The 18552-nt window shown below is 37.4% G+C and overlaps 4 protein-coding genes across 5 annotated transcripts; 3 read left to right on the plus strand and 1 right to left on the minus strand.

Moving 5' to 3' along the window:
• The first annotated feature begins 197 nt into the window (after positions 1-197).
• On the plus strand, positions 198-4675 carry rnf185 (ring finger protein 185). The gene is made up of 6 exons (XM_067484937.1): positions 198-824; positions 1478-1496; positions 1589-1701; positions 1912-1966; positions 2321-2438; positions 2529-4675. Exons 1-6 carry the CDS (start codon positions 646-648, stop codon positions 2624-2626), a joined length of 582 nt encoding a protein of 193 aa, XP_067341038.1. The 5' UTR covers positions 198-645; the 3' UTR covers positions 2627-4675.
• On the minus strand, positions 4601-6618 carry LOC137104095 (transcription factor Adf-1-like). Its single transcript, XM_067484936.1, has 2 exons — positions 6411-6618; positions 4601-5395 (listed from the first exon to the last, which is right to left on the minus strand). The coding sequence occupies exons 1-2, from the start codon at positions 6538-6540 to the stop codon at positions 4683-4685; spliced, it is 843 nt and encodes a 280-aa protein (XP_067341037.1). The 5' UTR covers positions 6541-6618; the 3' UTR covers positions 4601-4682.
• On the plus strand, positions 6510-11095 carry LOC137104099 (homeobox protein goosecoid-2). The gene is made up of 3 exons (XM_067484939.1): positions 6510-9893; positions 9987-10222; positions 10491-11095. Exons 1-3 carry the CDS (start codon positions 9659-9661, stop codon positions 10566-10568), a joined length of 549 nt encoding a protein of 182 aa, XP_067341040.1. The 5' UTR covers positions 6510-9658; the 3' UTR covers positions 10569-11095.
• Positions 11096-11674: 579 nt separating this feature from the next.
• On the plus strand, positions 11675-17161 carry ess2 (ess-2 splicing factor homolog). 2 transcript variants are annotated; one of them, XM_067484862.1, is made up of 11 exons: positions 11675-11723; positions 11833-12038; positions 12879-13047; positions 13245-13328; positions 14075-14244; positions 14464-14581; positions 14687-14820; positions 14978-15080; positions 15177-15286; positions 15385-15500; positions 16614-17161. In XM_067484862.1, exons 2-11 carry the CDS (start codon positions 11898-11900, stop codon positions 16891-16893), a joined length of 1425 nt encoding a protein of 474 aa, XP_067340963.1. In that variant the 5' UTR covers positions 11675-11723; positions 11833-11897; the 3' UTR covers positions 16894-17161. The 2 variants fall into 2 exon arrangements, with proteins under 2 accessions (XP_067340963.1, XP_067340962.1); XM_067484861.1 differs by having other exon boundaries at positions 11680-12038.
• Positions 17162-18552: the final 1391 nt, after the last annotated feature.

Genomic DNA, 18552 nt, shown 5'->3' on the forward strand with positions numbered 1-18552 from the left:
ATACTGTTCAAAGATAGGCAAATTTATAATGTATGACAACATATTTTTGTAGACAATACCATACTGCACTTAGATTTGGCCGGTGTATAATCGTCTAGGTACCGGCCATTGTTGCGTTATTATATATCTTTCTAGGGAGAATTTTAAATATCCGACCTCAGATATCACCACAAACATAACGGGCCAACAGTAACGCCCCCTGTCCCTCAGGATCTACTACCGGTCGCCGCTGTGGCTGTGTGATGCAACCGTCTGTAAGGAAATATCCAACTTCTCTCAACAAGTTAAGATTTTCAGCTCCAAAGCAACCACAGCCTCGATTTTCCCTTCTTGTTCATTATGATGTCATATTTTAAAATGTAATTGGACTTTGTCGTGTTCGCTTGCCAACGTTAGCTCATCCATAACGACGCCGTTTCTAACTGGAGCTAAGTACGTTAGCTTGCTAGCAGCTGACGGGGCTATTTGATTTCATTCCTCCTTTTAATGGTTATTCGTTTCAAATTTAGCCTCTCGCGTTCTCTCATCTGTTAGCCAGAAGCTCTAACGTTAGCCACTGGGTCCCCTTATGTGCATGTTTTAAAGCGCTGGGTGGCAGCGGAGTCACTTCATCTGTACCTATTTGTGAAGTGCAGCTGTATTTAAATGGCCAACGCTGCCCCCCCTCCAGCATCTGGTTTTACCGCGGCCACGGAAAACCCGAGTCCCGGATCCAGCAGCTCAACTGCAGCCGACAGTGGTAACCAGGACAGCACTTTCGAGTGTAACATATGTCTGGACACCGCAAAGGATGCAGTGATCAGTTTATGTGGACACCTCTTTTGGTAGGTTACTCTCCTAGATTTTTGTCTTCAGTTTTGCTTATTAAGCCCTAGTCAGCATTTAAAGACTACTCAGCATGTCTGAAAAGAAAACCTGCACTAAAACTGTAATGTTTACAAAGTGTGGACTACGAGGAAGGAATAATACCAAATATTGCTTGACATTCCTTTTGAATTAATCTAAAAATAAAAAAACAATGTTTGTTATTCTTCTTCTTACAGTAGTTATTACTTTTTATTACTTTACTTGAAGTTATGGCAAAGTGTATATTTTAATGTAAGTTAACTTGGTCAGGACTATGGAACTTTCCATTTAGCTAGGTCCACCTCTTTGAATGAAATCCACCACCGCTTCAGTCCTTTCCAACAGCTCAGGTCTTGAGCATGTGGTTCGACAGTAGCAGTGGCAGAATAGGTTTGTTATTCATTAAAAGAGAAGTTAAATTCCAAAACAGAAGGCTATTTCTCTTGTGTCCCCATTTTTTTAAATTTAGCTTTGCTTCATCTTTTATTATTGATGTCTGGATGCAATTTCTTTAATTCTTTGTGTTGTATATTTTGGATGGTCAGGCTGTTCTAGCACATTGTATAACTAATCAAGTCTTATTTCCTGTCCAACACCTCCACTTTTATCCCCCTTTGCATCTCTTCATTAGTTGGCCTTGTTTGCATCAGGTAAGCCAAACCTTGTCTTTGTTGTCAATAATAATACTTATAATACTAAATGTAAGTAGTTCGCTCTTTAATATCTTTTTATCCTTATGCAGTGGTTGGAGACCAGACCTAACAGACAAGTATGTCCAGTATGTAAGGCTGGCATCAGTCGAGACAAGGTTATCCCCTTATATGGACGTGGAAGCACAGGTCAACAGGATCCCAGGTGGGTAGTTTTGTGTAGTATTAGGGGTCATGCTGACTCTTAACATATCATACTATGTAATCACAAAGCTGCTCATAAATTTTTGTTTTTGGTAATGGCAATTCAGCTTTTTAGTGCGATAATTAATATTACTAGTTGCTTTTTCTAAAAGGTTATAAATATTCAAAAGATTCAAATCAGTGTCATGACTTTTTTGTTTTGTTGTTTTAGAGAAAGAACACCCCCTCGACCACAAGGGCAAAGGCCTGAGCCTGAAACCCGTGGTGTAAGTGCTATGCACAAGTTTACCTTCATTCTAATAACAAAATAGGATTTTGTGATTTTTGTGCTGGATCAGTACCTTTATGAGTAACATTGCACATTTATGATGAAAGTATTACAAAGAATGATGTAAACTTGCTTTTTGATTAGCAAAAAGATGTTTCCCACCCCATGGGATCCATTAGATGCTATGAGCAGACTTGCAAAGGTGTCTCTAGGGAATGAATATAAACTATACTGCCCCTTATGTTACATCTCGCTAACTGTATGCAAAAGTTTATCTCAGATATTGTAAAGACATGACTGTGAAGAATTTACACACATTTTGTAATTAATGAGGAAACAACATGTTTTACAGGGATTTCAAGGGTTTGGCTTTGGAGATGGGGGCTTCCAAATGTCATTTGGGATCGGAGCCTTTCCATTTGGTATTTTTGCTACAGCTTTTAACATAAATGATGGAAGACCTCCTCCAGGTATTTCTATTTTTTACACACTTTACCTTAACCACTCTATTTTATCATCATCACAAGAAGTAACCTCTGTGAAAAAATTTCCCAAAACAGCAGCCCCTGGGACACCACAGCACATGGACGAACAGTTTCTGTCTCGACTCTTCTTGTTTGTTGCTCTGGTGATTATGTTTTGGCTGCTAATTGCATAAACGCATTTAAAAACAACATTTTGCGTTAACTCAACTTAAAACTTTTGACAAAGTGAGAAATTGTGGTATATCACAACAGTTTATGTCAGCATGATTGTGCCTCAATGCATTTTTAGTTCCTTGATTTCTTTTTTCCATCATCTGTAGAAATGTAAGGAAAACAGCTTTGAAGGAGAATGTCAATAACAGTTATCTAGGTTTCCTTAGAGTAGCACACCCTGAGTTTAATTTCTTCTTGATATATTTTTTTTACCCAAACTTTCCCAAAACCTCTCCCCTTGGATATCTACATGCACGTCTGTCTTTCTGTTGTTGCTAATTTTGCAATCAGAGACATAAAGGTAAATGAGAATGGAAGGGGTCATTCTTTCTGCTTTTTCACTTTACATTTTAATAGTCACCTTTGTTTAGATTCTTGTTTGTTATTGGTTTTTATTTTGCTGCACCTATAGCCTGCTCTAGAAAGCAGGTTTAACAAACTCTGAACATAACTCTGACTTCTGAATTGATTCACTAAAATACACTCAGAAATATTCAAGTTTTTTTGATACGATAGAAACATTCTTACAGTTTAATCAGTTACAACATTATATATTATTATTTACTGTTCTATGTCTAAACAGTTTTATCATAGATTAGTACAGGAAGTGAACTGTGAGTGCTACAAGGGATGGATTGACGATGTCCCAGTTGTCTTTATGTATACAGTCTCAGTGTTATAAAGACAGTGTACAGAGCTTATTGTCTGTTCAGCATTAATCTAAGATGCGTAATATTTGAAGTTGCATTGATGGTTGATCATATAAGATCTATTCATCCATCCTTTATCTTTAACTTCTTGTCCAGTTTAGGGTCATAGTGGTCTACCAGTCTATCCTAGCGTTCATTGAGCAAGAGAGAGGGTACACCCTGGATAGGTCACCAATTTATATAACGAAAACACAGAAACACATACAAAGACAGAAAACCATTCGCAATCACTGCTACTCGGGATTTAGAGTCACTAATTAAGCTAACGTGCATGTCTTTGGACTGTGGAAAGAAAACCAGAGTACATGGAGGAAATCCACACAAGCATGGGGGGGGACATGCAAACTCTACACGCTAAGGCTACGGCCAGCCAGTCGATTTTGAACAAGGGATCTTCTAGTTATAAGGCAGTAGTGCTCACCAATCCACCACCATGTTGCCCTCAGATAAAATATTGATTATTATCAACAATATAGTAATAGATATTAGTTAAGACTACTATTCATTTCAGGATTTTTTATTTTTCTCTGAAATATATGCAGCATTTGAACATGTACAAATTAAAGCATTTATTTACAGCAGTCCCATACATTCTGCACTTTTATATCTACTGTATGGCCATAAGAAGTTAGTCATCTCTCTTCCTGGAAATAATTACTGTTTTCATGAACTCAGGTTAACAAACTGAAGAGTCTTCATTAAACCTGCTTTCTGAACTTATGCAGTTGATTTTCAAAATTCCCCATACTGTGTACTGATACTGTGTGAAATTAAAGTCATACATTGTTGCTGTATTTTAGATTAGATTTAAAACTACTGTATTGCAACATGATAGCAGCTGAAAATTGATTTATGAAACAGTGTTCTGCTCTGCTCAAAATTGTAACTTTTTTAAACTCCATTTATTGTACATTACTGTAATTGAATGTAAAATACTATATTATTACAGATTTAAATGGGGATTGGTTAAACATGAAACCACTTATCTAAACGTGAATTTACTCTCAGGCTGTGTAAATAAAGAGGTCAATTGTCATCTGTCTATTTTCCTATGAACCTGTAAGAGTTCCAGTACTTAAATAATATTAACAATAATATTATTATAAATAATATTAACAAATATTAATTAAGCCAATTAACTGACCTGCTCACGGCTGAGTCCATAAGGTTCTGTTATTTTTCATTGCTAAGTTTTCATTTGAAAAACTGATACAATTCAACCACTTTGTGCTGTAAAAAATATTTTTTTAATCATTTTATGAAGGAGGTTGTTAGAAAACAATAAAGTACAAAAAGTCAGTTTGGCCTAGTCCTGTGTTTCTGGTTCCATCTGTTTCTCTTTAGATTCTGGTTGTGCAACGTTGAACTCTGCTTCATACATTATCTGCTGTATCTTTATTTTTGTCTCGCATCTTTTCTGTGGGGCAAGTCTCTTTAGTGCGGGGACAAAGCTAAGCAGAAACAGTTCATCCTCATCCCTTGGCCTAGTGGGAAGTGAGGTCTCATTGTCTTTGACCAGCCATTTTGTAGGGGATGGTGTACTTTGAGAAGAGGCTGGGGTAACTGACTCTGGAATTAGACGCCGTTTACGTCCAGTTTTGCTGATAGATGTAATCTGTGGGCTTGATGGCACTTTGGCCATAACAGCCAGCTGGGCCATCTGTGCATCCTGAGAAATTGAAGGGAGCTGTGACCCAAATGGTACCTGTGGTTTGAGGTCAGGTTGACTTGCAGGAACTTTCATGGTGGTCTGTGGCGTCTTGACTGTCTCAGATGGTGTGGTTTCTCCCTCCGCACTGCCAGAATCATTGTCAGGATTGTCATGGTCATCATTATTGTTGCTACAGATGTCTGCCACTCCACTTCTTGATCCAGTAAACGGTGCAATAAAATTCATAAGTTGTCTATATTTCCATCTACTTGGTACAATATCTCCTTGCTTCTTGCTTTTGATCTCCATTCGGACTTCCTTCAAGTAACGGTCTCTCATGTTCTTCCATTTTCTTTTGCACTCCTCAGCTAGAAACGTAATGTTAAAAACAGTATTTAAAAAAGGAAAGCACAAGAAATATGACATGGTTAATTTTGATCAGCAACAGAGACTAAGCATCTTTGACACAAAGAGACAACAGCTGGCATTTATGCTCCAAACTTACAGTTAATAAGTTGATTGAGATATAAAAAAATTATAAAAGCAAAAACTCAATTAATAATTTGTGACTGGCTTCAAAATTTGTGTTGGGTATTGCGTATGTCTGGGTGTAGACTCGAAACAATATCTTCATTTGCCACTAATGTGTGAACAACATGATCTAGATAAACAGATATTGTGGCAGGTCTGATGTATTTACAAAGCTAACAAAGTACTGTATTTTATTTAGATATATATAAGAAAATCTTCAAGTACATTAGAGTAGACAAGACTTAATAAAATAAAGTCAAGACTGCATAACTATTATTTGTTTTATTTTGTACTATTTAGTGTGTTTCTGCACAGTGTCTTCAGGTCGCAGTTATTTCATGCCGCCTTCCTCGTTCTCTATGACTCCGTGCACCTGGTTATAGTTCAGGCTAGTGGCCTCCGCCTCCTCACTCTGACATTGTCTCCGCCACCACCAGACTTCGACAAGCTTCAGGTTTATATGGACCTCGCGGTATAAAGGAGCGAGACGAAGGACACGCCGCTCGGCAGACGGCGAGTCCGTGATGCTGAGCGTGTGTCTGCCTACGCTGTGCCGTGTTGGACACGCGGCTGGCGGTGCAGCAGAGGACCCGGACCGTGCCGTTCAGTGCAACGCGGCCTATGTCTGCTACCGCTAGCACGGTACGCGCGTCTGCAGCCTCACCACGGGGCTGTGTTCACGCAGGTAATTTTTTTCAAAGCAACACATTTCCTGCAATGAACGCGTGAAGTACTCACAACTCCCGGAAACACCAGAAATCTCATGTTTTCTGTCTGTTTGGTCGTCCACGCCAACATTGAGCCAATAATAACTAGCGGTAAAGTTGTGATTAACAAAAAACAAATACTCACATGGGATACCGAGTTCGGTACTGATGCTTCGCCAAGCATTCGCCCGACTTTCTGTGGAGCGGTAGTTCGGTAAAGTTACATTGTACAGCTCTGGGTAATTAAATACTGCCAATATTAACTTATCGTCCATTTTGCCCGACTGCTGTCTGTGCTGCGCTGACGCGGAAGCGGCATTACTCTCCCGCCTTTTCCGCCCAGCTGCTGCCTTAACGCGAGTTATCGCGAGTGGCGGGCTGTCTGCCGCGCTCCAACGCTTTGCCGTTCAACAGGGGCCCATTGTAGTCTTCTACCACAGGGGGGAGCACGACTCTGCGTTGGCTTCGATTACTTCTGCGCTCTTCTAACCGAGAATGGAAGGAGCCTAACACTTCTCTTTACTCAATTTAAAGTACTAAAGATATTCTTTATAGTATACTTTTACTGCAGTAGGTAAGTAAGTACTGCAGTAAGAATAGTTCTCTGCTCAGCTATGTCCAGAGTTGTTCCGCATGTGCCTCATAAACAATTTATGCAACGCATTCATTGTAATTGTTTAAATTAGAGCCAAAAAATCTCTTTAGTGTGGATCAAAAACACAACAGCTGGTAAAAGACATTTAGTTGAATAAACAAACAACAAAAATAGCTGTAAGTAAAATGTAGGGGGGTAAATACTACAATATCTTTAATTCGGTGGGTAGGTAAGAACACCGTTGAACGCTTACAACTTTTCTCCACATTTATGGACAAGGCTCACAAGAAGACATCTTCATTGCAGCTCCATTTAAAGAGGCTAGAAATCAAGGAGGCTGGGAACAAATGAGTGTACATACATAAAATGCATTGTTTTTTGCTTATGAAAATATCCAAAAAAAACGACGTAAACAAATTCCAAACAAGGTTGGATATAATAGAAAGGACTGATACACATAACACTAACATAAGCTGATTATTAAATTGAAAAGTGGTTTGAGTAATTACGTATACAGAGAGATTCATCGTTGGTGACATGTGCCTGTAAAAAATGCAGTCTACATATTAGTTTAACCTAATAAGCAATATGTATTTTTTTGCAATTCTGTAAAATACCACAATGTATTGTCAAAGGTTTAACACCCCCAAGTGAGTTAAACACCCCCTAAATTCAGAAAGTGTGCAAGGAGATGCTGAAGCTAGACAAACACACTAAGATCCTAGAGCTCATGTTCAGATTCCAGGGGGAAGGTATTATAAAAAAGAGGAGAGAAAGATGTTATTTGTATTTAGATTACTTAAAGATGTGGGGCTACCTTAACCACACAATGGTTTTCCTAATTCCTCTCAAGTCCTCGGGGTATTTTTATCTGGCAGGGGTTTTGTGACTCTTCAACAGTTACTGGGTTTTTCTGCTCAAGTCTGAAAAAAAAGAAACACAGATGGGATGGTTGATCCCCTGCATTTCCTGGTCACACAGCTGCAATCTCTGATTCCTCAGCAGGCCTTGGGCCCCGGTCCAGCAGTAAGTAGAGACACTGAGCTTTTTCACATGTAAATAGTCTCGTGCCATGCAGGGTTCTTCGCTCATTTATCAGCAGCCAGGGTGTGTGTGTATTTATAATCTTGTGTGTCCTGTTTAAATTGTACTGATTAAATTTGTCTCTCTTATTATTGTTTTCATGTTTCCACCCACTGACCCGCTTAGTTGACCAGTCATTTAACATCTGATGTCAACAGATACATATTAATTTGACTGAAAATAATCTTACAGTTCAGCACAACTGTTGTGGTGATTGTTTGATATTTTACTGAAATAACTATCTTCAAAATCTAGCATCACATCACAGCTTGGTGTGAATATTTGTCACTATATCTGGACTAGTGCATGGTGGATTTTTGTTTCTAATGAGAGGGAGATAGAAAGCAGTTCACTTCATCAGTACTGCGTCCTTTATATAAATTCTTTCCTTATATTTCTTTACATTTCATTTCGAGGGGCCATTTAAAACTCAGCAAGGTGTCGGATTGAACTTTCTGGATGATAATGTCTTCAAATTGAGAATTGCAGTCTAAACATATTCTAAAAAATACAAAAAAGCTCTATCAATCATGGCAAGGCGGTGGTTTCTGTCACTTTACTTTTGTACCAAATTTTGTTCTTACAACAACAAAATGAAGCTTTATCATTTTAATCCCCAGTAATGAATTTTGAACTTTTTGAACCAATGTGGACGTGGTACAATTCTTTCTTTTGAGAACCACAATAACTCAGATAGTGATCTCACATGTGCCACAAACTATACATCAACAATCTGGATGCTATTAAACCCAAGTGAAAAGGATGGGATGGTGTTTATTGTTATCTGTTTCCAAAAGCCCTTATAAGAGGAGCTTAAGACAGATTGTGGAAATCCATTAATTCTCTGAGGGGAAAAGGTATATTGCCTTGTATGAAATCACAGGATTTGTTGAGGGAATGAATTTAACCTGTAATAGCTTTACCTTACCTGTGCACATTGTCAAGAAGTCACTCTGAAAAGACTGCACCACAGAGATAAGGCGCAAGATGCAGATTGAGAATACAAACCACAGGGAGGCACCCCTTTTTCTGATTTTGCCATTTGTGTTTATCTGTGTTGTAATAGAAAACTATTAGTGTCATCACACATCAAGCACTGGCAAGTTATATTCACTTATTAGCGACTCCCCACTGAATGTAATTTTTGTGCGTTGTCAGTGCTGATACAGTTTGTGTAATTTACTGAACATATCTACTAATTACTAATACTAAGATCTGCGATTTATGAAACTAAATAAGAAACTTATAAAATAAATGTATAAGATAATCCTTAAATTCAGCATACACTCCTGTCTCTGGCCACACCAAAAACATTCATCTTTAAATCCAGGTTTCTAATACCAGGCAATCCCCTTTTCTCTAAAACCTCAACAATAAGGATCTTAGCGGCGCTCCACTTCTCATTTTATGCAGTGAAATCTGATTTCTTTTAGAGAAAGGAATGAGGCAAGATTAACTGAATCTGCTGTCCTCTCTAACCTCTTTACAAAACTGCCCAGATTAGCTAGGAATTAAGTTTCAACCGTTTTATGTGTCTTGTCCATAGGGAGGATTAAAGTTTTACTTTTTTTTTTGCCTCACAATTTCACTATAAGGGTCAGACATGCTGTTGTAGAGAGAGGAGAAGGAGAAGAGCAGCTGAGGCTGAAATACCGAAAAGGTTTCATAATCAATATCCTGTGATCATTGTTTGTTTTATTGGAACTTTTTTGGAGATGGATGGATTGATAAGAGTGGAGAAACAAAAGTTTCCTTTCACTATTGAAAACATACTGAGCAAGCCTCCTAACGGCAATGACACACAGTCATATGGGACAAGCGGTGATGGACTAAAAAAGGAGGTAGTGTGTCCTGTTGGAGGAAAGACAGACCCAGGTCATCACACCTGCCTGTGCTGCTGCTACTGCTCTCACTGTGGAGATATATTCCAGACTGATTTCATTCACGAAGGTAGGACCAAATCATCAAAACATATTTATTTGTTTTGTCATCTGTATCACTTATTCTGTTTTTTAATCTCAAATTAGAATCTTCTCCTTGCAGCCTGTCAGTACGGATGGCCCCCAGTGATGCTATCGGACTCGTGCAGGCTGGGAGAGGCTCACCGAGAGGAGCAGTCACCTAGTCAGGTGCAGAGGCGGACCAGACGTCACCGCACCATTTTTACAGAGGAACAGTTGGATGCACTGGAGGAGCTGTTCCTCCAAAACCAGTATCCAGATGTGAACACAAGGGAGAAACTAGCACAGCGCACACACTTAAGAGAAGAAAGAGTAGAGGTAAGATTACTGTGACATTCAACTTTATAACAAAGGCTACTAATGCTTTTCACAGAAACAGAGGGTTTTATTTGTGGCTGATGACACTTGTGAGTGAATGAGGACAAACACTTGGCAATACAGATTTGTCAGTTTGTAATGTTTGTATTAAATGTTGTTAATGATGTCTATTATTGTTTCTAGTGCAGTTCCATCTATTTATGTGAAAACAAAAGTTCCCAAATATTGTAAGCACAGTATGTCAACAACTAACTAACTTTTCTGCTAGGTTTGGTTTAAAAACCGAAGAGCAAAGTGGAGGCGTCAGAAAAGACTATCATTTGGTGTGGGAAACACAGAAAACTAAATTTTGTACCACAGACACTGTCTTAGAAATTGTGTGTGTGGGTGTGGGCGTGTGTATGATATTCATAAACTTGTAGTACATAAATACAAGGATTGTTATCAGATATAGTAACAATACAAAATCTTTTTCTCAGAGAATAAATAAACACGGGCCTTTTTTGTCAGAACTATTATGTGACTGTGGACACTTTATTTGTGAAGCTGATTGGTTCAATGCATGATAAAAGTACTAGCAGCATATATTAAGCCTTACAGGTAAAACTTGATTCTCTAAATGGATTGTTGTATTTTCAGCTGCCTGTGAAAAAAGTGCCCTTGAAAACAAATAAAGTTTTATGAAAGATTTGGATATTTAATGTTTTTATGCAATCTATAATGCATGCAGATCAAAGCATCATAGCAATTTAAAATTCAGAGGTCATTAAACCTCTGATGAGGAGCTTTTAAATACATATTAATACTTAAGTGGACTGGACTAAGTAGTCATTGAAGCAGTGGGCTGAATTCCTTGTACTCATAACAGTGAATAATAACTGTACCACAATATGTAGCCAAATGTATATTGTAATAAATTATGTACTGTTGCCTATATGTTATGCCAAATATTTTCATCAGTGTTGTCTGAAATACTGCCTAATAAGAGATTTTTGGGTCAAACTTTCAAATACATCCTCATGCCCGGTATCAGGTGAATTAATACAGTGATATGTATTCTACAACAACATATTGGTTGCACTTAATTTAGAACACAATTTTATTTATTATTTTTAGGTTAAAATAAAAGTTATAGTGAAAAACTGGAATGGCGTACTGTGCAGGAAATTTCTTGTGCATGAAGAACTAGTTTTCCCAACTCTTTAAAAGTAAAATCTGCTTTCTACTGTTCCCAAAAAATAATAAGACTTTTCCATTTATTATTTCGAACGGAAGCCACCTCTGTTCCATGTGTTATTTCCAACTGGAGCCTATTTCACAATTCTAATAATTGGCAAAATGTGTGGATGCCTTATAAATACACTTTCAACGAAAAGATTAGGATTATTTTAATTGTAATCTTACTTTTTCCCTTTAATCTCTACGCATCACCCACGTAACTTCCGGGGGACGTAACAATTCACATTACGTACGGACGTTGCGTGTGCGTTGTTTTGCTGTGGTAGGTAAACTGTTACTTCAGTTTGTTGTAAAGGTGATCATTTTCCACGATTTCTACAATTTAAAGGGATATCTGTACAGCTGAGAAGTCACCGTTTCTACTTTGTTAGTGTTGGTGCTGTTAAGGAATCTCTGGTAGTCGTTAACGTTAGTCAACGAAGCCAACGGGCCGAGAATGGAGGGCAGCGCTAGCTTGAGCAAAGCGCTGTCCGGGACTCTCGTCCCTTCAGCGATCACAACAGTGGCTCTCCGACAGCAACCCGTGGAAAAGGTCAAGCTGAAGAAGAAGCTTCTCGATGAAGAGGAGTACATAGAGGTAACGTTAGTTGGAAATATTGTCTCTGGTACCGTAACCTGCGCACAGGCAAGCAGTAACTTAACATTAGCTAACGTTAGTTGTCAGTGCAGGTATAATGTTAGCAAAGTTAATTCTAAAAAATAAACACATTTTTATCCATTCTAGAAAATACACAGGTGTAATGGGCTTTTTTGTTGTTGAGATTTGTTTGGTTGTTGATTGCGTGACAATATCCTGAACTTCTCGGTGTTTCTCCAGTTGTTACAACAAGAAGTGGTGTTACACATCAGGGGTTCCACACCACTTGTCTTATTACGATTAGAATTACTATTGATTAATCAACGTATCGATTGACAAAAAACCAAAAGGCATTTATATTGGTAACACATTTGTAAGATTTGTATAATATTTGTAACTTTTGACATTTCCAATCCAAATCCAAAAGTTGTCTGGTAACACCTTGTGATGATTTGAAGCAAGAAAAGGGTCATCAGGGTCATTTGAACTGCCTTTAGACAGTTCAGTGAGCCAATGTATATTAGAGGTAGATGAAAAATCAGACACAATTTGATGTCTTAGTTGGGATGCAGGTTGTTGAGATTGGCATTTTTCTTTCTTTCGTTTTGTCACAATGTATAGATAGAGTTACTAATCAGTCATGAGAATAATCTAATATAAATAAGTAATTAAAATAATTTAAGTTATTGTCTTTTTGTGTTTTGGACACTTAACTCACATTAATATATCAAATTGAGTCAAAGCGAGACTGTCTAAAAACAGGTATGCGCTATGCACTTTTTTGTGTTCTTATGGAGAATGTGTCATTATCCTGTTATTCAAAATCCAATACTGTTACAGAGTTTAGAGAAGATCATCCAGAGGGATTTCTTCCCAGATGTTACAAAGTTACAAGCTCAGAAGGATTATCTCGAAGCAGAGGAAAGTGGAGACCTTGAGAGAATGAGAGCGATATCTATCCAATATGGATCATCTTTGGCAAAATCCACACCACAGTCTTCTGCACCCTGTAAGTAATTACAAAATGACTGTGTATTCATCTCTTTATGCATTTCTAATAGAAAAAAAGAACAATTTGTGCATTTTGCTCCTTTAAGGAAATTGTAAAATGGGAGATAAAATTTTTAGATGTTTTGCCTGGTTCACATGAAAGTAAAGTAAACCTGTTTTTATTTTTTGTTTCCCATTTTTTTCTCCTTTTGTAAGATGTGACTCCAGCTAATTTTGAGACACCATTGGGGCATTTAGGGTCTCCCTCCTCCACTCATGGCAGTAAAGTTTTAGACAGGGGTAAGTATCTACGGTTTTTCATCAACTGATTTCGGCTTATCTGCCACAGCGGAACATGTTCTGCACGTTGATGTGGCATGAGTTTTTATGCCGGATGCCCATCCTGCATAAAGGGCATCCAAGGTTGCCCTTGGTGGCTGTGTGAAGCCACACACCTGGTGGGCTTTATTTATGTTTATTTTATTTATTATTGTTATTATTATTAATGATATCCTAGTCTTTAATATTATCTACATTCACAGTATGATAATGATAATCTTTTTGCTAATATCATTATTATTATTAGAATTATTATTATTTCTTCTGTCTTACGTACATTATTTGGCACCTAACTACTTTAGCATACTTTCAGCTATAAACACTGTTCAAACTTTAAAATATATTGCTTATAAAGGACATTATTGTTTGAATATGCTTTTTTAATATCTTTTATACTTTTAAAAAACGATGACGTCACAGACGACATCATCGATAACAATACATAACTGCATTTAATGCTAACTGGCTTTAAAGTTTGCCTAACAAGTATATAATTAAGTAAGAATTTGTTTCAGCTTTTTTTCTTTGCTTCGAAAATCCTTTCCGCACCAAATCATTCACAGTGCATTTTCTCTTTGAAAATGTTTTTCCTAGTTAATATCTTCCTTTTTTCCCAAGAGTTGAAATTTTTGAAAGCAATATATCAAATTGACTTTTAATAATAGTTCAATAACATACTATCCCTATTTCTACCGATGTATGTATAGAGACCAATGATGAGGACAAGGAAGAGAAAGAGCTGCCCTTTCTGGATTGTTTCCTTGCTAAAAACACAAGTGAGGATAATGCATCATTTGAACAGATTATGGACATGGCAAAAGACAAAGAGAAACTGAAGCACGCCTGGTTATATGAGGCTGAGACTGAATTTAAACAGGTATGTATTTACAGAGGTTTGTTTAAATTCAATTGTTGCATGCAACTTTTGTCTTGGCATACTGGATAGGTAATTAGAGAGATAGCTCACTGAAAATCTTTTCATTTTGAAAATCTCTGAAAAGTCTGTAGCTTGTTGCATCTAAGCGACAACATTAATGTTATGAGGGTTGCTTGACTTTGCACACATCAGAAAGATTCATAAACATATATTTTATAGCGCCATGAGGAGAATCTTGCTTTACCATCAGCAGAGAAGGCAGCACTTGAATGTGTCAAAGCTGGACTGGAGACGTGGGAGTACAAAGCGAAGAATGCCTTGATGTATTATCCAGACGGTACATTATTTTTAAATATAAGGCAATAAAATAAAAGGCAAATATTGGTCAAATTTTTTTGAGAAATAAAGAATTTTATGTGCTTTTTTTCATTTTCCAATTCAGGTGTTAAAGATGATGATGATGTCTTTAAGAAACCAAGAGAGGTAGTTCACAAGAATACGCGGTTTGCTGGAGACCCATTCAGCAAGGCCCTCAACAAAAGTCAGATTCAACAGGCTGCAGCTCTCAATGCACAGGTAGACATTAGGAATAACATATGTGATGTTACATTTGGGCTAATTGACATAATTGTGCCCCACACTACTTCAGACACTTGAAGTGTCTCTACATGGAAGCGTGTTGAAAGCTGTTGATTTGTGACCTATGGAGCTAAGGTATCATGTTTTTGTCCAGTTTAAACAGGGTAAAGTAGGCCCTGATGGGAAAGAGCTTATTCCACAAGAATCCCCAACAGTGAATGGATATGGTTTTGAAAGAACACCTTCCCCTGCACCTGGTAAGTGGGGTCTTAAAATCTTCCTCCACAGAGTACCATTTATTTCACTGACTACTTATATTTCAAATAGATATCTAAAGGTTTTTGTCACCTCAGGTGTAGCTGAATCTCCTCTAATGACATGGGGTGAGATTGAGAGCACCCCATTTCGTCTGGATGGATCAGACACCCCATATATTGAGAGGAGCCATGGACCATCATTTAAGGTAAGGTATATTAAGGATTTTGTAGTTTGTTTGTTTTTTCATCATTATTATTTTTGATCTGTACAATATTTACATCTGGACTATTTTATTTCCAAAAGATTCCAGAGCCAGGAAGACGAGAGAGGCTGGGTTTAAAGATGGCCAATGAAGCTGCTGCTAAAAACCGTGCTAAGAAACAGGAGGCCTTCCGAAAGGCTACAGAGAACCTTGCCAGGTAAAGACATATGACCTTCAATCTGCTGTATATCTACTTCTACAACAGCTCACTACATCGCTCTCCTATTGGCAGGAAGGTTGAACTTAATTCTAAATTATATATAGTTGCAGGAAAATGTCGTGAAATGTGATCTTCCATTCACCAAAGTCACAAACATTTCCAAACATGTGATTTCTAAGCAGTCACGAGCCCGGACGAAATGGAAGGGTTGCAGCAGGAAGGGCATTCGGTGTTTTTTTTTTTAAATAAAAAAGTAATGCCAAATCCAAGTTTGGGAAAAATTCCGCTGTGGCAACACCTGAAGGGACAAACCAAAAGCCTCTGACCTTTTGATCTAGTGTTTTGTCTGCCCGACTATCGTAAACCTAGAATACGTCCACACCCACGACTTGTTTCAGATGGGAGAATGCACTTTATCTGCACAATTTTCTTGGCTGCTGTGTCACTGGTGCTTGTTGTCCACTTTCAAAGAACTCACACTTAATGGAAATGTGTACAAATTTGTGCCAGTCATAAGAGGCAGGGTCCATCATCAGATTGATACATTAATCTTAAGTTTTGCATAACATCAGATCATTGGTTATGACTGATGTATCGATCAAGATTGAAGGATTGTTACACCCCTAGTAGCCACAGAACCAAATTATCTGCAAAACGTGGACTGATGAAAATCTAAGGTCTTTGAGACTCCTTTTAACCCATTCCAGCCACATGCAAATCAACTACTCTTGATTTTAGGTCCTGTGAGAGCTCTCTTTTTTGCAGCATAACTCACATCAGCTGTTGTTGTTTTTGAATAGCACACTGACACTGTTTCAGTTTTAAGTCAAGTTAGTTCTGAATCACAATTCTTGCTTCATTAATTGAACTCCAGCTTTGCTAACACCTGACTTTTAGTGATATCATGAAAAAGACATGAAAAATCAAGACTGTTTGTGTATCATCTTAGATCACATCACATTTCATGGCCAGTTTATGCAGAAACCCAGGAAATTGCAAACAGTACTTTTTACTTTTTCTTGACTGTATTTTACACCAGTAGTCTCACTTTATTTGTTAGTTCTATTATATCTATCAAGCTAATGTTGCATTCTAACCACTGTGTTGCAGTCTTACTCCTAAAGGTCCGAGCTCAGCCCTCTCCCCAGCCCTACAGAAACTCGTAAATCGGACATCTAGCAAGTACACGGACAAAGCACTTCGAGCAAGTTACACGCCATCTCCCTCACACAGAGTCATCGGCTGCAAGTCTCCCTTTGGTGGCCCATCCACTCCTTCGGGAACACCAACACAAAAGAAAGCCAAGACGCCAAGCTCACAGGACCTTACATCACTTACAGATAATCTGCTGCAGCTTCCCAATAGACGGAAAGCGTCAGACTTTTTCTAAGTAAGAGAAAAGCTGTTCTTTGCGGGGATCGTACAAAACTAACTGGAGAACTTTAAAACAAACGTACCATAATTTCTTAAATTAAGATAATGTTTTTGGTTAAGGATTTGTTACATTGTTGCCCAAATGGGTTAATGTAGGTCTCTGTAAAATATTGTATCCAGATTATATTTGTTATTTGTTTTATCCTAAATGCAAAGTTTAATAGATTTTTGTACATTTTTTTTTTTGTGATTAAACTTCACTTTCTTTGCCACATATCCATCAACACATGCTTAACTGGATTATTTTATTTTAATGTAATTATTATCAAGTAGTTATTTCTGAGAATCACAAATAGAAATTAGCTTTCAGCGCACAGCATCCAATCTATAGCGCCAGTTCCTGATATGACATTTCATATCAGGAACATCCCTCAGCTGAACATAAGAGTATCTTTTCAGATGACTTGCAAACGACTGTAGAATTTGTTTATATTGGTATGAGAAAAATGGGAATTTATCCTGCAACATACTGGTTCCCAACATGGGACTCCTCACTAGGGGTCGCCAAAGCTTCACGGGGGGTCACAACTTGAATATAAGGGGTGTAGGAAAACTTTTGTAATAAACAATATGAGATTTTTATCTTTAAGTTTAGATAGTTATTAAAGATATTAACTTCAGTAAAATCTCAGAGAATAGGAATATAGTTTAGACCTGCAAACAAGCTAATATATACAGAGCCACTCTGCTAAAGAGCCTTGTTCTGCAATTGAAAGATTTACAATACCAAAGAGCTAAAAGAACACTGACTATGTCATAAAAAGGGTCTATTAGGTATGATTGTTAAAAATATATAATACAGAAATTTTTATTTTAAAGTCCTAAAATATCAGGGGAATCTGATACCATGGTCATAGGTAATTATCAGTCGGAAAATTCATACAAATCATTAGTTTTGCACAAATGTCAAAGCTATAGCATTTACTCTGTAATTGTACAGTTGATCAGTTGTTCTGTACTGTTATTGTTATGCATTGAATATAATATGAAATGTCCTGAAAATATGTCACTTAAATAGAGGTCATCAGTTTACTCAGTGATAGCCTTAAGGATAAATTTTTGGAACCACTGCTTTAAAAGACGAGATAAAGAAAGCAAGCTTCACAGATAATTAACTGTGGGCACTTAATGTCCATCAAAGATTATTGGCAAATAATGTGAATAAATAAGCAGTGAAAAGTTATCAAATTTACCTGAAATGTGTCACACTGAAGAGTAACTGCTGAAGTAATTGTCAAACTACTTATGATGCAGACCTCTCTTTTGAATTAGTCACCAACAGTTTAAAGTGGCACAAAGCACCCAAAAACTTTTAACATAGTGTTCATATGTGCACTTTACTGTTCTAATGCAAACGTTTTAAATTGTAAAGCCATTTTTTAATATTACAACGGTAAGAATTTACCTGTTATAGTAATTTCCCTTTTGTGTAACCCATCAGCTATCTATTTAGTTTAAACAGGTCACTGTGCCCAAAGAAGTGAAGGGGCTGATTATTGAATATCATGGCATATTTCTGCATTTTGGCACAATAGCTTTTCAAGGATGCTAAATTTAAGTGGGCAAATCTAATTGGAAAACTGTTTGGTGAAATATTAACCTAAATTGATTTGCT

This window comes from Channa argus, chromosome 18 (assembly GCF_033026475.1).
Source record: "Channa argus isolate prfri chromosome 18, Channa argus male v1.0, whole genome shotgun sequence".
Lineage (NCBI taxonomy): Eukaryota > Metazoa > Chordata > Actinopteri > Anabantiformes > Channidae > Channa > Channa argus.

Bases quoted from the DNA above. Each gene is read 5' to 3' on its own strand.
- rnf185 (XM_067484937.1), top strand. From the start codon at position 646: ATGGCCAACGCTGCCCCCCCTCCAGCATCTGGTTTTACCGCGGCCACG. The intron at 1,967-2,320 runs GTAAGTGCTATG...CATGTTTTACAG, and splicing joins CTGAGCCTGAAACCCGTGGT to GGATTTCAAGGGTTTGGCTT. The intron at 2,439-2,528 runs GTATTTCTATTT...TTCCCAAAACAG, and splicing joins TGATGGAAGACCTCCTCCAG to CAGCCCCTGGGACACCACAG.
- LOC137104095 (XM_067484936.1), bottom strand. From the start codon at position 6,540: ATGGACGATAAGTTAATATTGGCAGTATTTAATTACCCAGAGCTGTAC. The intron at 5,396-6,410 runs GTGAGTATTTGT...TTACGTTTCTAG, and splicing joins TACCGAACTCGGTATCCCAT to CTGAGGAGTGCAAAAGAAAA.
- LOC137104099 (XM_067484939.1), top strand. From the start codon at position 9,659: ATGGATGGATTGATAAGAGTGGAGAAACAAAAGTTTCCTTTCACTATT. The intron at 9,894-9,986 runs GTAGGACCAAAT...TTCTCCTTGCAG, and splicing joins GACTGATTTCATTCACGAAG to CCTGTCAGTACGGATGGCCC. The intron at 10,223-10,490 runs GTAAGATTACTG...CTTTTCTGCTAG, and splicing joins TAAGAGAAGAAAGAGTAGAG to GTTTGGTTTAAAAACCGAAG.
- ess2 (XM_067484862.1), top strand. From the start codon at position 11,898: ATGGAGGGCAGCGCTAGCTTGAGCAAAGCGCTGTCCGGGACTCTCGTC. The intron at 13,048-13,244 runs GTAAGTAATTAC...TCCTTTTGTAAG, and splicing joins ACCACAGTCTTCTGCACCCT to ATGTGACTCCAGCTAATTTT. The intron at 15,081-15,176 runs GTAAGTGGGGTC...TTGTCACCTCAG, and splicing joins AACACCTTCCCCTGCACCTG to GTGTAGCTGAATCTCCTCTA.